At 39.1% G+C, this 17,514-nt stretch overlaps 1 protein-coding gene across 2 annotated transcripts in view; it reads left to right on the top strand.

Annotated features, from left to right (window-relative positions):
- Window positions 1–17,514, top strand: part of FAT3 (FAT atypical cadherin 3) — a 322,962-nt gene that overhangs the window by 178,127 nt on the left and 127,321 nt on the right. For both annotated transcript variants that reach the window (XM_071555911.1, XM_071555903.1), the window contains exon 3: window positions 11,794–11,855. In XM_071555911.1, the coding sequence (XP_071412012.1) occupies window positions 11,794–11,855 (62 nt within the window). The remainder of the gene's footprint in view (window positions 1–11,793; window positions 11,856–17,514) is intronic.

The raw sequence follows: 17,514 nt of genomic DNA, 5'->3' as shown, positions 1-17,514 counted from the left end.
CTCTCCTCCTCTGCTGGGATTGATGCCCATTCACATCCTCCCCCAATGCACATCTCCTTATTCCTCTGTCCCCTCTATACTCTCATCCCTGCCTCCTTTTCAGTCAGAGTTATAAATAGATGAGTGTCAAGGTTTAACAGCAGCCAGCAGAAATAGTGCATGGGGTGCTGCTGAGCCCCTTGACTGAACAACTGAACGTGGGGTGTACTTGCCCTCCCTGTGCTCCATTTGTGCCTGCACATGTGGAAAGGGCTCATTCTGGGGATCCCACCTCTCCCTTGGTTTCAAAGCAAGAGAGAGCTCTTTGCAAATACCTAATTCTACTCCTCAGCCAAAGATTCTCTGCTACCCAGGACCCACTGACAGCTCTTCAACAAGGCTGAGTCACTGCGCTGGCTTTGCAGAGAAAAGCAGCTACTGTTCCTGTTGTAGTTCTGTTTTGCACTTGTGCTATTTTTTATGTGCTGAGCCACTGAAGTGGGAGATCACAGCTAATACTGTATTTTACTCGCTGATAAAAGTTTATAAATCCATGGACAAAGAAGGAAAAAAGAGGGAAGTTTTAGAAAATGCTTAGTGCTGTTGTAGCTACGCTTTGTGATATTGTTACTTTAATAAGGTCTTATAGAAGTCATTTTTTCCTTTATAGATCACAAGGCATTTTACAAAGAAAGATACCCATTAGCTCAGTTTTATGGGAAAGGAAACTGAAGCACAGAGACATAAAATGTCCCATGTGAGATTACAGACCAAGACAAAGGGTGAGCTGGAAACCAAACAGAGGTGTCTCAATATGGTTTCTTAGGCAGGAGACCACCTTGGAAAGGGCAGTGGATCTTGACAGTGCCGAGTGTGAGTTGCACATCACGAAACAGGGCCATATATCTTTTCTATTAGGCTTCTTTCCACAGCTCTGTGTTCTCCTTCCAGATCAGGAAGGTCACTTTGTCAATGAATCATTTTTTTTATTAGAGATGAAGATGAGATTGACTTGACCTGGCAAATCTGCAGGTAGCGCAAGGCACTGCTCTCCCAGCGGTGTGGCTTTCCTGAGCTGGAGACAGTTGCTGGTCATCAGGGATCAGCACCTTTTTTTTAACACATTTGGGAGAAAAGCTGGTGTTGTTTTTCTGTTGTCAAGAACAGCACTTGGTTGAGGGAAAATAATGTAAACTCACTTCTCTGTAGAAGGTAATGAGGGTGTCTAGATTGGGGGGGGAAACTGACAGCTGCACCCTCTGCACCTCCTTCACAATTGAGACAGGAAAATACCAGGACTTCATCATGCTGTGACCTATGCATATGTTATCCAAAAGTGTACATCAGAGACTTTTTTATTATTCTTTTTGCCTTCCTTTGTCATAATATGCCAGAGAAAAAAAGATCAAATAATAATTCATGATGTCTCCAGGCCCAAGGTGCAGAATATCTGCATAGCCCCTCTCCTCTGAAAGTGACACCACCTACCACTGCCGCAGATATTATGTAAGTCTTCGTTCCTGCAAACAGTGAAATTAATTAGCATAAATTATAAGCAGAGTCTAGTTAGGCTCAGTCCTCACTTTTGCAGAATTATAAGGCCTTCATGCACAAAAAAATTAAAGGAAATTGTATAATGATTATGTGTGCTGGTTACTAAGCTAGCCACCAGTTAGATGTATTTATAGCTATTCCTGCAAGTAATAATGATATGCTAATTATAACCCAAATGGCATTCTGTAATTTCTCCCTGAAAATGAAAGTAGTGCAGAGGGATGTTAAAATCTGTGCTGAGGCATCGTATTAGCAATTAGGTTTTTAGGTGGCACTGCACTTCTTGAGGGAAGAAAACAAAAGAAGATTCAAATGCTATTTCTATTCCAATGTATTTGTTTGAGCCTAAATAAAGGATTTGAACTTGAAAATCTTCTTATCCTACAAACCATGAATTCATGTGTGAAGTGTTTTAGAAGAGCTAAGCCCCTGTGTGACAGTCCCTCAAGGGCATTTACTCAGTTGTTCCAGAGCATCACAACCCTAAGAGGTGACTCAGGCAAAAATGACACCACAGAGAAATTGCTCATCAGTTGTGCTAGAGGACAGGCTGAATATTATCAGTCCTTTCATTTAAATAATGCATCTGTGAATTGCAGACTCTGTGTCTTAAGGGTAGGTCCTGAGGAATCCCTCAGGATCATAAACTGATCATTTTAGGGGGAGGCTCTTTGGGGTTGCAGTTTGAGTTTCTTTGCATCACTGAGATGCCTGAAGCTATTTGCAGTCCAAAGTGACCTTAGTCAGCTGTTGACTGTGGTTTGATCCAGGAACCTTTGCAGACCTCATCACACTGTCCGCAGCTACTTTATATCTGGCTTCTTCCTGACCACACCCAACTCCCCACCATCACTCTTTTAGCAAGTGAGAATAACTGATAATTTCCCCTCCAGAAATATGAAGAACTAGAACCTTAAATACAGTTCCCGTAGCAAGTAACTATGGAGAGGTATTACCAAATCAGAGATTTGAGCCATGCATTTGGAAGATAACAAATAAAATGTCAGCAGTAAAGAGCAGGAAGAGGGGGTGAAGAAATAAACCTTTTAGTCACAGAACTGTTTGTCTGACCTCTGTCAACTGCAAGGCTTTCAAACATGTTTTGAAGGACGATATAATTTAAAACCATGCAAATAAATAGAAAACGAGATAAAAGTGCTCATAGGTCTACCAGAAGTAAATTATATCAGCCTATCTTGATGTCACTGATAAGATAAATGATGTTCTAAGAAATACTCTGTGTGTCATCTACGTGGACTTCAGTAATGCATTTGATATGGTTGCACTGCAGAATTTATGAGGTACGAGGACACAGAGATTAATAGTCAAATTGATGTGTGTGTATGGGTCTGGCTAAAGAGGAAATAAAAATGATGAGTCTTGAATAAGGAATTTGCATGCTGAAGGGCATACATTAACATTATCTCAAGTATTGGTAGGTAAATGATCTTGTTCAGTGGTTTCTTCAATTACACTGGCTTCAAAAGAGGGAGTTTGCTCTCATCCAGAGTTAGCAGGCATTGTCCAAACCGGAGAGTTGGGGGAAATAAAAAAAAAAAAAGGAAAAAAAAAAAGAAAGGATTCTGGGAGTTATAGAAATTCATTAATGGAGTAAACAAAATGGTGTATTTGAGGACTAACACAAGATCTCTGCTCCCTGCTGGATGCATCCACAGGAATCAGTAGTTAGGCTGTGTAGATGTTACTGGAGCACAGTATCAGGGCTGTGTAGATGTTACTGGAGCACAGTGTTCTCCTTCCATCAGTTTTAGGAGGGATGAGGGTTGAAACTGCAATGCAAGAAGGGTAATGGCAAATAGATTGGGTGACAGGAAGTGAATAGAGCTTGGCTTGTTTAATCGACCCAAATGAAGGTGCAAATGGTTCAGAAATACCATCTGTCTAGAAACTGGGGCATTCAACAGTCATGTTTGCAAACAACCTTTCAGGAGGAATATTCAGAACAGAAAACCTGGCCACTCCACAAATGGAGAAGAATATTTAGAGGAGCAGTGGCTTTGCCTGCAGTTCCTGAGGACTGCACTGCCTGAGTTTTGAAGAGTGAAAGGGAGTCCCTCCGAGTCCCCTGTTCTACAGGCTGAACAGACTGGCACACCATATTGTCACTTTAAACACATTCTAGGAACAAAAAAAGCCAGAATCTGCATTTAAAGGAAAGCATAACCCAAAATCTTCTTTGAAGTGAATGTTTGCTGTGCATTTTGTTCGGAGTTTTGATATTTTTGGCAATAAGCTGATGAAACTCTAACAAGAGACAGAAGGGACAACCAAAGAGGAACAGAAAGGTTTTGCTTCAGTTTCTCCTTTTTTTTTGTTTGTGACATAACCATACATTAGGAAACATAACTGTTTTTAAAAGCAATCATTTTTTCTATCTAGCTTGTTTCAAAGAGGTCGTTTCACTCTCATTGTCACCTCAGGAAAAACAATAAAGCAGCAGTCCTCCCCATAATTGCACAGGCTCTCCTAGTGGGTTCTCTTTCTTGTTCAATGAAATATCATTCATTTAGATCAGAATACAGTCTTTCTAAATTAGAGGTTTACATGTGTAATTATATAAAATTATATGTTTGTTTACAGCTCCAAGTAAAACGTACATCGTTTTCTATCATTTATCTTTGAAATTCAATTTTGCTTTGTCGATCCCTAATTTATTGCAGGAGATAAATGTGCTGTTAGAGTGTTTACAATGGCTCTCGCTGTCTGTGGGTAATAGAATTACTCTGGTTATTGCTATTCATTTCGACATTTCTATGGTTAGGAATATGCGATGGTTTTACGTTCCTGAATATATGGTGGAAATCCTAATGCTATTTATTGTGGCTGCCCCTTTGTTTTTATCCATCTAAAGCCTTAAATTTACTTTCAAAGAGTAGTGGGACAGTTGACAGCTGATGGTTATATTTCTCAGCAGCTGTGTACTCTCTCCTGTGTTCTGTATTTGCACGGAGGGGCTGTGTTCATACCTTTGTGTGTACGGTTAATAATATTTGAGATTTCTAATAAACTCATCAGTAAACCCATAAACTCCCATATGAATTTCTGCCAATTCAGCCTTGGGGCTTTGGTGAATGAGCGGTGTGATAACTAGTCAGTGAATTTCTGGGAACAGTTTTGTAAAAACAGTGTTTGTTTTACTTAATCCTTTTGTCTGTTTATCTGGTTGGGTTAAAAGGCCTGCATTTTCAGCAAACAATCCCAAGGCATTTTTTTCCCAAGCAGAGCTTTCAAGGGTAATTCTACAGGATGTTTCCTTTGATATCCTCTTGTGGTTTTCTTTCCATATCCCTGTTCCTTATAGTATTCGAGGAAGGCAGATTGGGAAGCACAGCTGCTTTGGACTGTCACAGCATAGCATCAGTGTTGCAGGATGCTCACAGCCTCTCACAATGCACAAGAACTCTGTGGAGAAAGGTCTCTAATTTTACAGTCATGTTTCCATTTTAAAATTATTAAGTTTGAAGATGAGGATCAGTATCTTAATAAAGAGAAAGTTTCCCTCAGCAACTAAGGACTGGAAAGCTTTGAGATGAGACGTCGGCTAATCCATCCATTGCATTTCTGTGTGGGTGTCACAGGGCATGTATGTCCTTGTGCTGCCTGGCAGTCCTAGGCAAAGACCCTAAATCCACTGCAAATGGAAAGGGTGTAAAGTGAGTCCTTCTATGACTTGGAGCCAGACAGTATGTCCTGAGGTTATGTTTAAACCCTGCATAATAACCTGAAGTCCTTAGTCCTACTTCCACCCCATCCCACACTTGTCTGTTTTTACTGAAGTGGGGTTTTTGTGAATATGCAGAGGAGGGGGAAAAAATGGGCAGTAAAACATGCATCACACTGTAATCCTCTTAGATTTTTACCAGGGAAGCGGAAGATGTTGCTTTCTTTCTCACCTTCCTACCTGTATGAAGACACTCAGCCTTCAGCTTAATACAGAGAAATTTATTTGGCTTCTTTAACTTGTTCGTTAGCGGTCTTACACTCTTTTCATATTTCACCTAAACAAAGTTTGAGAATATGAAATCATTAAAAGAGTTTGTTCAGAATTTAATTTTTTTTTTAAATTATTCTTCATACTATAAGAATTTGCAATACTTCAAGAGATAGCTGTAAAATATGCTGTCTCTCCATACTAGATTCTGATATCTTTTAAGCAGTACTTCAGGAAACAGCTCAGGTAAGGTTGTCCATCCACAGGTTGAATGAAAATAATTTAATTTCATAAGGAGAAGGCTGTTGAACTCTCCTTGGCTTCACAGCCATATTAGGGAAATTCAATCTGTGTTAGAAAATAGCCTGTGGCAAACTAATTTTTGGTCCCTAAGTGCCATAGTATTGAAAAATATGTGAATTTCTTCTGAGTCAAGGGTCAGTTTAGTTACTATCACACCTACAGCCATGGGCTATTCTGGATGCGTAGAGAATAAGCATCAGAAGAAGCAAACCCGCAGCACTATTTTCCTCTGTGTACTACTGTTCAAGCTATCCAGTGCTTCAAGATTTCGTCTGCCATAGCTTTAACATTTGACAGCCCTTGATGAATTTTTCTTCTGTGGCTAAGTCCATGAATTAATTTGTTTCAACAAAAACGCTTCAAATAATGCATATATACTAAAAAAATGATCAGTAAATAATACAGCTAAATATACCTCTGTAAATATGTGCATTTTAGTATAATTTTTCATATTCTACTTACTGAGTAGATAGAAAATGTCACTCACATAAATATACATAGTCAAATATTTGACTGTATATGCAGTATGTATGTATGTATTTGTATTGCATGGTCTATCTACTTCAGCACACACAGAGGTTTTCTTTCTGTGAGCACCCTCCTGTGAAACGAGAGAGCTCACTGAAGGCAGAGCATGGATTATTCAGCTGGAAAATCCTAATTGTCAGTCGACTGCTCTAATTCAAGCATTGAAGGCAGAGTTAGTAGGAAGGTTTGGATTTGCCATCCCCCTTTCTGATCTGCGTTTTCCGGATCAGAAAGCATTAAGAAAACAAAGGGACGCTTAATTTTTCCAGCATAAAAATTAAGACTTACGTGCATAATCTACTCTGATTAGTTGATACTTTGTAGAATTTTTAAAACAGTGTTGTCTAATAAATGCATGATCCTCAGATGACAATTTGGGCTACTATTGTTTTGATGCTGTTTCATCCATCTCTGGCTGTCACCTTCACTTTGATTGTCATCAAATTCTAAGAAAAAAGTGTAAAATTAAAATTTCAAATTAAAGACTTACAAAGCATCAGTCATACTCTGTTTTTCTAACTTTTGCTGATTTTATGTCATGTTCAATGATGTATACAGACACACATGTGCATTCCTTCACACCAATACCCAGCATTACTTCGCAGACATCAGACCTATCACCAAGTTACTGTTTGCTAATAAGTTACATTTGTTCATTTGCACTCTAGTAACTTCATGCTTTACTAATTGCAAATGCAAAGTAACTCAAGTGGGTTTGGATCTGTTTCACTAAACTTTTCCCTTCATTTGTACATCTCAATGTGCTAAAACCATTAGCCCAAGCATCAGTGCTAAGTGTTGCTCCAATGTCTTGGTTGCACAAGCCCTGATAACTGGTCATTTGTTTCCAAGATGATGCATTGGTTGAAGATTTTGTAGGCTGATGTATTGGCTAAATTGTCAGGATTTCTTTGTGTTGGTTCTATTCCTTCTTCTGTGTCACTGTGGCTGCATCTAAGTGCTAAGGCAGGTCTGCCTTTTTGCCCACACTACATCTCTGGTTTTCCCATCGAGATTATAAAGTGATAGGATAAAGAACATTGCCATTTCTTCTCCATTTACATGCTGAATTTCCTTTTGGAGGGGAATAATTCGAGAGACTATTATGATCTTATCCAGTGTACAGTGATGAAGGATGTTTACCCTCTCAGTGTCTGCTGGGACTTGTGACCTGTCCTGCACTATAGTGGGACATGTTGTGTGGAGTGAGCTTGTTTACCTTCCAGGATTTCTGAATTCTGTAACAGGAGGAGAGCAATAATTGTTGACTTATTAAGATGGGAAAATTACTCCAGCAGCAAAAGTGGCAGGTATCACAGAAAAGTGAGGTATATAAGAACATATAGTTATCTCTAAGCTGAAATACCGGGTCAAGCAATGTTTTGAAGTTTCACAAAACAGTTCATTTATATGGTCTTAGGAACAGATGTGCCAGAATGCAGAGAGAGATGCTATAACTCAGAAAGTTAAAGAAAAGTATGAAATTCTGTGAGCAAAATGACATAACCTTGCTTGTGAGCTGATGCTTTCACTGTAAATAACTTTTCTAAAAAATACAGTTTTCCTCTTCACTTTCATGGATATTTTTAAAGATCATAGTTATAAATCCTACCTTTAGCAAAATTGTGATGTTTCCCTTGAATTTTGAGAGAAACCATTTTGATAGGTGTGTAAATTTTGAAGCTTGTTAGTGGTTTTGACTGTTTTTTGATAAATGAGTGCTACATTTCCCAGCTGGCTTTGGGGAGTTGTCCACGTGGCTGTGTCTATAAGGGCTATGGCACATATTGAAGATAGGAATAAAAGGAAGGGTCATTTTTTATCTTTGTCCCCTTGTGATTTTCTATCATAACCAGGAGCACAGCCTAACATAATTTCCTTGGGTTTATTTTTCTCTATGAGTTATTTTCTTGAGATAATGCCTTTACACCATAAAAGAGTATGACAATTTAATACAGTTAGATAAGAACTAAAGCTGGAATGTGGTCTCCTGTGCAAAGTCAAGTTTCTCTGAGTTGCCCCAGTATCTTGAAAATAAAGTTCTACATCCTGCTAAATATTGCTATTATTATGTATCTATGGCATGGAGTACTGAATACAGGAGGGAAGGACACAGCAAGGTTTTCATAAAACTCAGGAAATTAATTTCTTTGAGACTGGACTGGTAAAAGCTGTGAGTAGTCTTAGACATAACTGGCAGATTTATTTTTTACAGTTTTGCTAATTGTTCTTCAGAATTTCTTGAAATGCAGTTTTGTAATTCAAAGAACCAGGTTCATATCCATACCAATACATGACCATAACTAAATAAATACTAATATCAAGTTGTTGACACCTGATTTTATGTGTAGTCATATTTTAAACAGTAGTATTGTACAGCATGATCTATCCATGACTACAGGAATGTAAGTGAAAGTGGGCAGCCAGGATTCTGCAATGAGGCCAGATGGGACAGTGCCTCAGAGAACAAGAATGGAAACTAGAGGCCTCATAACTTCGGACACATATGAACAATTACTTCTATACTTGATTTTAACATCCTAATGAAACTGCTCAGAATGGGCAGTTGTATATAGAGCTGTCTTTAAAGCAGAACCAACCAGCTGCGCTGGTTCACGTTCACCAAACTTCACAATCAGGTCTGCAGAATTGCTGGTGATGGTTTGGTACCTGCCCATTAGGACCGGCTGTTAAGTCTGAGTGCTAAATCTAAGATCTGCTACATTTAAAATATAGGCAGTTCTGTTGTAGAGATTTGCTATATGTTCATACAACTCTTTTAGAAGGAAATTCAGGTCTGAAGGCACTCTGATGATTATTGCAGTCAAAAACACTCTACACTGAAAAAAAAGGAAAAAAAACCCATAGTGAAAACAGCAGTTATGTGAGGAGGTAATAGTAATAATAGTTTTAGTTTTACCAATGAAGGACAAGTACTACTCATTTTGACAGTTCATCATATTCAGTTTCAGATGGTCTTCTTGGTCTTTCAAGGGAATGCGAATTTGTCTGCCTGACGAAGATGATGAGGACAGAGACCTTCCATAATTTACAGCTAGACGTTTCTTGTTTATGAAGAACGTAGGTAGAGTTCACAGTGACACATTAGGATGGAAGTGGAAGATTATATAAAAATTACAATATTCCTAACTGTGATTAGATTGTGCTTGATAAATATCTATAGTGACTATGCATGTGATGAACAGGGACATTACAAATTCGAAATTATCACTTTGTTGGGGTTGAATTTCTTTTATAATTAGGACTTTCTTGCCTTCTTTCTAGACATGAGGAAATCTTGTGTGAATGACACCAATTTATCATCTGTGCTGTCATGTCTGTTTAAACTCCTGCAGTGAGTAGATGCCTCCCATATGGTGTAACTATTTTGAATACTTACAGTTGCTTGATGCAGGCAATACCAGTTGTTTTGTTTTTTCAGCTTTCTGCCAGCACCAGGTTCTTCCAAGTAATTGTTATGATGCACTCTGGTTTCTGTGACCTCCCATTGTGGATGTCGCTTCTGCGGTCTAATAGATCTTGTAATAAGCCTGAAATATTGGAAGAAAAATGCACTTCCCTGTGTTCATTTCATCCCATTACTTCAAGTAACATTTCTCCCTTTCTCACCAAAATCAGTAAAGTGATTCCTCCAGGGAGAAGGTGATAATATATGAGTATGAGCAGTTGCAGCTGTAGAAGCCTTCTGGGACTAGAAGTCTTATGTAGATGTGAGATGTTGCTGATGGGTTTTCTTAAGAATTTAGGGTCATCACGGCTTTTTGTTTAGATGCTTGGCTGGCCTGATTAAATAAATAAGTAGAATAGGTGATTCAAAAGAATTTATTTTCTTGTTTTCCTTGGTAATCTTAAAGAACGAATTCTTGAGAACGACTTGGTCCACTGGCATTGTCTCCACAATCAGGTTTATCTCTAGGAAAAGCTGGTCCCTTTGCTTGTTGGAATCTATCACAAAACAAGTACATGATGCATTTTCCTATCCAAAGAAATGTTTTGTATGAGGGAAAACTGAAATCTACTGTCTCGGTTTGAGGGGAAAAAAAAACAAAATGTTTTACCCACAAGCAGGGGAGGGGCCTCCTCCACGATAATCACACCACTCTTTATCAAATTTAAGAAAAGGAATTTTAATACAAGAAGGATAACTGCTATATGTAAACAGACTAGTGCAAGCCACTTCCCCAACACCACAAGAGAAAGAAAAAACCAAAACAACAACAAAACCCAGCAGGTTTTCCTCCGGGAGAAAAGGTTATACTTAAGTGTCCATGTCCCAGCCCGGCTGGCTGCAGAGTGAGTTTCAGTCCCTCTCCAGCGAGACAGACGAGCAGTGAGCTTTCAGATGGACTCAGTCTCTTCCCCCTGTGTTCCCCGTCCAAGAAGCAGAAAGGTACGAGCAACCAGCAGCAAATCCAAGGCAGGCAGCAGCAGCAGCACGGCACGAAAAGTAATCCGAAGTAGGCAGCGGCAAGACAGCCAGGGAAAACCCCAGCAGTAACCAGCAGGGCAGCCTGCCTCCTTGGAGCCCACCCTCCCCCGTTCCGCCGAGCCAAGACTGGGGAGAATATGCAAAAAAAACCCAAAAGAGACAAACCTGCCCCCACCCCATCGATCAACAGTTAACTGCTTCTTTTGTTAACCGCTGGCCTGGGCAGTTAAGTGGCAGGGGAGAGAATTTACATAATAATCCCAAACTACAACATCTACCCATTAAATCTCTAGTAAGGGCAAAATGAAAAACTAAGCTATGATCATAGAAGATATGAATCATTTTTCTTGAGGGAACTTTGGAAATGTTTCATTTTCTTGTCTTGGTAGAAATCTCACAAAAGTTTAATCAACATTGCTTAAAAAATACTATCTTGATCATCCTCTTGTAAAAGGGTATTTTATTTTAAAGACTCAATTTGAGCACGGAACAAATTGATGAAATTGTAGCTCAAAACCTGTAATGCATTAGAATGATTACATTTGGAAATCACTATATGTACAAGTAGCTACTACCGAAATAACCTTCTTTGTCAAGTATTCTTGGTGTGGAAGTAATCAGCATCCTATCCCACTAATTGAGAACTCTGAAATCTTTAATGAGGTTTTTTACAGAAAGATTTCAATCAAATGTAAATGATTCATTGAAACTCTTAATCATAAGACAAATAGTTATTCTTTAGTAATTATTTTTAAACACTGTAATAAATGTAGTATGGTAACTGTAGATACACAGTTAACTGTTTTTAAGTTACTTTGCCCATAACATTTTTCATTAAAGATTCATTGTTAATCAGACACAGTGGTTGGACTGAGAAATAAAATGCTTGAAAGATGTCAAGAAATCTGTGTCTCACATAGATTCAAATAGTTTTTTCCCTTTGAGTGTTTGAAAAACAAGTTTGTCTTCGGGTCAATATATATGTTTCAATAGGTATTGACAATTAAATATCATCTGTTCTTCACAGGTCTGATTACAACAACAGCAAGAAAATTGGATCGCGAACAGCAAGCAGAACATTTTTTGGAGGTAAGATTAAGTGTAAAATACATGTTAAAAGGTTAACTGATTTTTGTACTTTACAATCACTTCCTCCTGTTCCAGAAGAGTGGTATTCTCCCTTCTCTTCATTTATAACAGACTGACACAAAACTGAGACTTACCTGATTATACAGAAGAAATAAAACATTTTGCAATTCACAAGTGCAGGAAAAAAATTGAATATGCACACTTGTTTTCCACCTCTAATCTACTCCAGTTAAGTCTTTTCTTGTAGCCTTTAAATTTTGTTTGTGACAGAAGTTTAGAATGTCCAGAGCAAAATATTTTTTAAATTGGTGAAATGACCCCAACCCTGCCATTATTTTTAGTATTTCAGGTTAAACATGCCTGAAGTTTTGCATCTTGAATCTAACATACAGACTAATCATTTGGATGAAAGCAAACTTTTGCTTTGCTGATATTCACTGCATCATCAGAATTAATTAAGTTTATTTCAGCCTTTATGTATTGGGACTGTTAACAACAATTTTTAAGTTAAAAATTGCTTTCTAAAAAGAATGTCTAAACCATTGTCTTGGCCCTTGTGATAAATGTTTCTCTTTATAAGTAGCTCACATATGTTGGATTTAGACTGATGTAAACTACTGGTTTTGCCACATGTGCTTTGTTTTACATTGCTGTACACCATGCTGTGTTTTTTTTCCTTTGGGTAAAAGATCCTTGACTCTGTTTTCTTGTCCATTGTGAAATAAGGAATTCTCGATTCCTGTTGGTACAAGTAAAAAGGAACCATGTTGTCCCACAAAATCAATCATCCCTACTGTGTATTTTAGGAAATTCTCTTCAAATCCATACAAGCTAAAAAGCATCTGGACAAAATAGTTCCCAGTGAAATTACTATCTGGCAACAAAATGTAGTAAAATGTGCATTTGCATATTCCATAGTTATTGTTACATGCTAGAAATACCAAATTATTTTGGTTAGTGCAGAACACAGAAGAGAAGGGTGAATTATTGCTGTACAAGTTTGGGAGTTCTATTTCTTGATAATTCACTGTAGATTCTTACACTTACATGCTATAAATAAATGGAGGGAAATAGAGGATTTAGAGGATTTTTCCCTTTTTAGGATTAATTAAGTTGGAAAGTCAGTAAAGTAACCATGTGTTCCAATAGTTTCAAGCTTTCCAGATTATACTGTCAAAGTAGATCACCAATGGAATGAAATGGGCATTGATTTTGAAATACATCTTTTGATGAGACTTAAGTCTATAAGTCTCTTTTGCTCTGCAGAGAAGTACCAGGTACTCCTGGTACATGAAAAATTAGCTGTGAGCCAGCAATGTGTGTGTGTCACCAAGGAGGCCAGTGATGTCCTGAGATGCATTAGAAAGTGTGTGGCCAGCATGGCACAGGAGGGGATCCTCCCCCTCTACTCCGCACTGGTGAGGCTGCATCTGGAGTGTTGTGTCCAGTTCTGGGCTCCCCAGATCAAGAAAGGCAAGGAGCTGCTGGACAGGGTCCTGTGGAGATGATGTAAAGATGATGAGGGGACTGGAGCACTGCTCTTACGAGGAAAGGCTGAGGGAGCTGGGCTTGTTCAGGCTCAAGGAGAGAAAACCAAGAAGGGTTTTATCAATGCTTATAAATATCTTAAGAGCAGGTGTAAAGAGGATGGGGCGAGACTCTCTTGAGTGGTGCCCAGTGACATGACAAGGGTTGACAGGCACGAACTGAAATACAGGTGGTTCCATCTGAATACAAGGAAAACTTTGCTGTGAAAGGTGACAGAGCCCTAGAACAGGCTGCCCAGAGAGATTGTGGAATCTCTCTCTCTGGAGATAACTCAAAACCTGCCTGGATGCAATCCTGTGCAGCCTGCTCAAAGTGAAGCTGCTTTGGTGTTGGATGGGATGTTGGATTAGATGAGCTCCAGAGTTTCCTTCCAACACCAGCCTGTGATTCTGTGATTGATGGTTTGCCTTAGAGACAGACCTCAGTGAAACATGCCAAATTCACATTTTCCAGAGGATCCCCATACAGATCAGAAAGCACTACTATTAGTAACAAAAATAAAAAAACCAGAGGAATTCAGCTTTAGTCATCAAAACAAGTTAATATATTCCTTTCCCTGAATTTTATCTGCTTTGAAAAAATAACCATCTGTAAGATTTTGAGGACTGAAGACGTAATAAAGGGAAATTTGGAACATAGGCTGCTTGAAGGCTTGTGAATGGGGAGTAGTAAAGTGGAGGGCAGGCTACCTAGAAGAGAAACACCTGAGCAGGATGTCCTGCAGAAGTGGGAAAAAGAACACATTGTAAAACCCACCTTGGAACAGTGTTCAGGAGAGGGAACTGAACTCTGGCAGAGACACAGCCCCAGTGGCCAATACTGACCCTTTGAGCTGCTGATGAAACATTGACCAGCGCTGCCTCCTGTGAGGTGTGTTTCTGCTGCACATACACACGTGAGCTGGTTCCGGAGCCAGCCTGGTCAAGCTGTGCTTGTTCTGGCAAACTGAGGAACATTTTCTAAAATGCCTTTCTGTGTAATTAACCCCCTGGGGAGGCCTTAATTACCGAGTCAACCCTGGTCTCCCACTAGAACAGTGTTTCCCTTCCAGCTTTATTTCATACCCTTCTTCCAGGGGTTAGTCTGGTGTAAAAGAGAGCAAACTTGGCTCCCTTTGAAAAGATCTGATTACTGCTTGATCTAGCAACTCTTCCCTGTCTTTGTCCAGTGTGTGTGTGTGAGGGACTGACAGACTTTTACTAGATTCAACTTTTTAATTGCTTTAGTAAGCCTATGTTTCCTCTGCCCAAGATTGACAATGTACCCTGTAGGTACCTGCCAGTGCTTACTTAGCAAGTCTCATTATTAACAGTATTTCCACCTCTTTTACAGATGTTGTTAGGAAAATGAAGTGAAATAAGATGACAGAGGTTAGTGATTGTAGTTGTGTTTAGTGCCAGTACTGGTCTCCAGACTGCCACCTGTGATGGCTTAAGGCTCTTCTGGATTTATCTGTCCCTGTCCATACCAGAGGAAACATGAATTACCAGCAAGTACTGGATGTGTTATTTTTAAGGCTGCCATGCTTAGGAAAGGAGAATCTAAGTGGCTTCCCTTGTAAGTACGCAAGAATTTTGTGGCGAACTACAGATCAGATGTATCTCTTCTTCCTTGCTCCTTTAATTATCTTCTTAGGATGTATGGACACGTGTCTATATGGATTTTTAATGGTACCTGAGGCTTGAGTCACAGCCTCTTAAAGAATATGTCCCAAAGTGAGTGCAGAACCTGAAGTGAGTGACTAGACCCTGAACCAAAAGATGCATGAGGAAGACAGAAATTGAGTCTCCTTTATAATAATTGATATTTTCTTTTTGCTTTGATGATGTTGTTTGGGGGTTTTAGGTTTAGGGGGGGGAGGGGGTTGGTTTATTTTGTTTTTTGGTTTTGGGGGGGGGTTGTCATTTTGGGAGGAGAAGAATAAAAAGTATTTCTTCTCCCAGCTTTTTCATTGTTTGTGACATTGTCAATGCTTTTTTTTTTTTAATCCCAGCTCCCAAGTTGAGGGCTTAATTTTTTTTAGGCATTTGTAATGTCTTGCAAAGCTGCAGGTTTTATTCAGCACTTTCTATCGGGGAGAATTTTTCTGCTTAGTTTTAAATTGGATGTCACTGGATTTTATACAGAATGGTCTCTTGCTGTAGTGGATTCGTATTAATGGAATGGTTCTGCCTGAAATGGGAGGAAAATGACCACTTGATTACATTACTTCCTCACATGAAGCAAGCCAGAAGCATTTGTTCTATTTCACGTATTTCTCAAAGATTCTGTAGTTGGGATGAAGTGTTTAAATATCCATCAGAAAGAAGAAAGGTAATCCTGAGAGTTACCTGCTTGCCTTGCAAGTAAAAGAAGGGAGCCATATATTTCCAAGTGAGGTGCAAGTTTCAGGTGATTGGTCTTTTTTTATCCTTCAATAATTGAACACATCATACTCTTTTTTCCCCTCTTTTTCTTCCTCCTTCTTCTGGATATGTATTTTCTTCTAATAATTTCTCTGCTAACACTTCACTCTCTCTCTACTCGTGTATTATGCTAATTTGCTAAAAAGAGAAAGCTAAAAGTTGGAGAATATTAGTGGAGTTTGAGCTATGGAAAAAAAAACCTTACAAAAAACAGCCTGGCTGGTTTTTTCTGCCCACATTTTTCGTTGATGCCTCCTAATCCTGGTCTGATAGCCTTACAAACTCTAGTTATTCTGCGATGTGATTTTATGCAAACAGCTGCTGGAGTGATGGGGGTCTGATAATAAGCATAAAAATTTAAACTGTTTCATGCAGGATCTTGCGTGGTGTCAGCTGATTTTGAGATGTCCAGAGTATGAATAGTTCTGGTCTGCTTTCCAGTGTACATGTGTAGCTTCCTGGGAGGGATCGTTGAATCCAGGCTACAGTGCATTGACATGTGCGTTCAGCCTGGAAAGTAGAGCTGAGCATGTGCTTTTGCACCCTGAGCAGTTTCCGAATGCGATGGTGCAGCAGATGCTTTGTCACTTGATGCTTCCAGCACAGAAAGCCTCTGCAAAACACACCCACCTCTGAGTTCAGCTTGCTGGGAGTTGCTGGGGCAAGACCTGTGTTTTAGCAAAAGAATAAACCTAAAGAGTTACAGGCTTCAGTATGAAATTCTAGCAACAGTCTTTGAAACTTTATGATGTAAGGGATGAATTATCTGTAGTGAGATATGACCTCTCCATCCTCTTGGTAACGGTATATAATACTTGGTGCTTTTAAGATGCTGAGGCTCTTTAGTCTCTCCTTGATGAGCACGTGGGATGTGGGCTTTTAGGTCAGTTAGCCAGTTTTGAAACTTTTATCTGTGGTATCAATCTCTTCCTCCAAACTATGTTTAAATTTACCACTGTAGATTTGTTCAGAAATTATCTTTTAATATTTGTCATGATGGAATAGTTGTCTATTCAGTTTTCTAAAGAATAAAAGTAGTTGTTAATAAGCATGGTCAGAACTTTAAATCTCTTCAGAAGTGACAAGGAGGAGAATATTAACAGTGCCTCTCAAGTGCCCTGCATTTGTCACAAATCAGTACATACAAGCTTCGTCAATCTTCCCGCTGTGGTGCAAGGGGTTGTAATGAAGATAAATTGCTAAATCTGATGTGAGTGTCAAAATACATGGGCTGATGGTACAATAAACTGTGTTGCATGGTATTTATTTGTATGCAGTAATTAGAGGGAAGCATAATAATCTGCTGTAATTGAAGCCCTCTAAAAAGAATTCAAATTTCCAATCATATAATAGGACGTTGTAAATGTGAGGGAGATGATGATAGAGAGATTATAATTTTATTCCCCTTGGTCTAGAATATCACAGGGGAAGTTACTGATGGAAACTTTATGGCCACACTTTGCAGAAGAGAAGGAGTTTAAAAACTCACAAAAATGCATTTTAAAATAACACTGCCTCTCTGTTCTTCCCACAGACACCACACTGGTGTGGTGGTTCAGCACTGTGTTCTCCTCCACCTCCTCTTTTCCTCTAGCACCTCCCACACAAGAACTTAATAAATTCAACTTTGTTTTACTGTTTTACTGTTGAGACTGCTCAGTAAGGCTGTGGCCTTTGGTAGTGGTGCTTGAAGCAGTGGTCCTTTG

The sequence above is a fragment of the Pithys albifrons genome, chromosome 1 (assembly GCF_047495875.1).
Source record: "Pithys albifrons albifrons isolate INPA30051 chromosome 1, PitAlb_v1, whole genome shotgun sequence".
NCBI classification, from domain to species: domain Eukaryota; kingdom Metazoa; phylum Chordata; class Aves; order Passeriformes; family Thamnophilidae; genus Pithys; species Pithys albifrons.
Note: the sequence above shows the minus strand (reverse complement) of the source record. Positions and strands in the feature narration are given on the sequence as shown.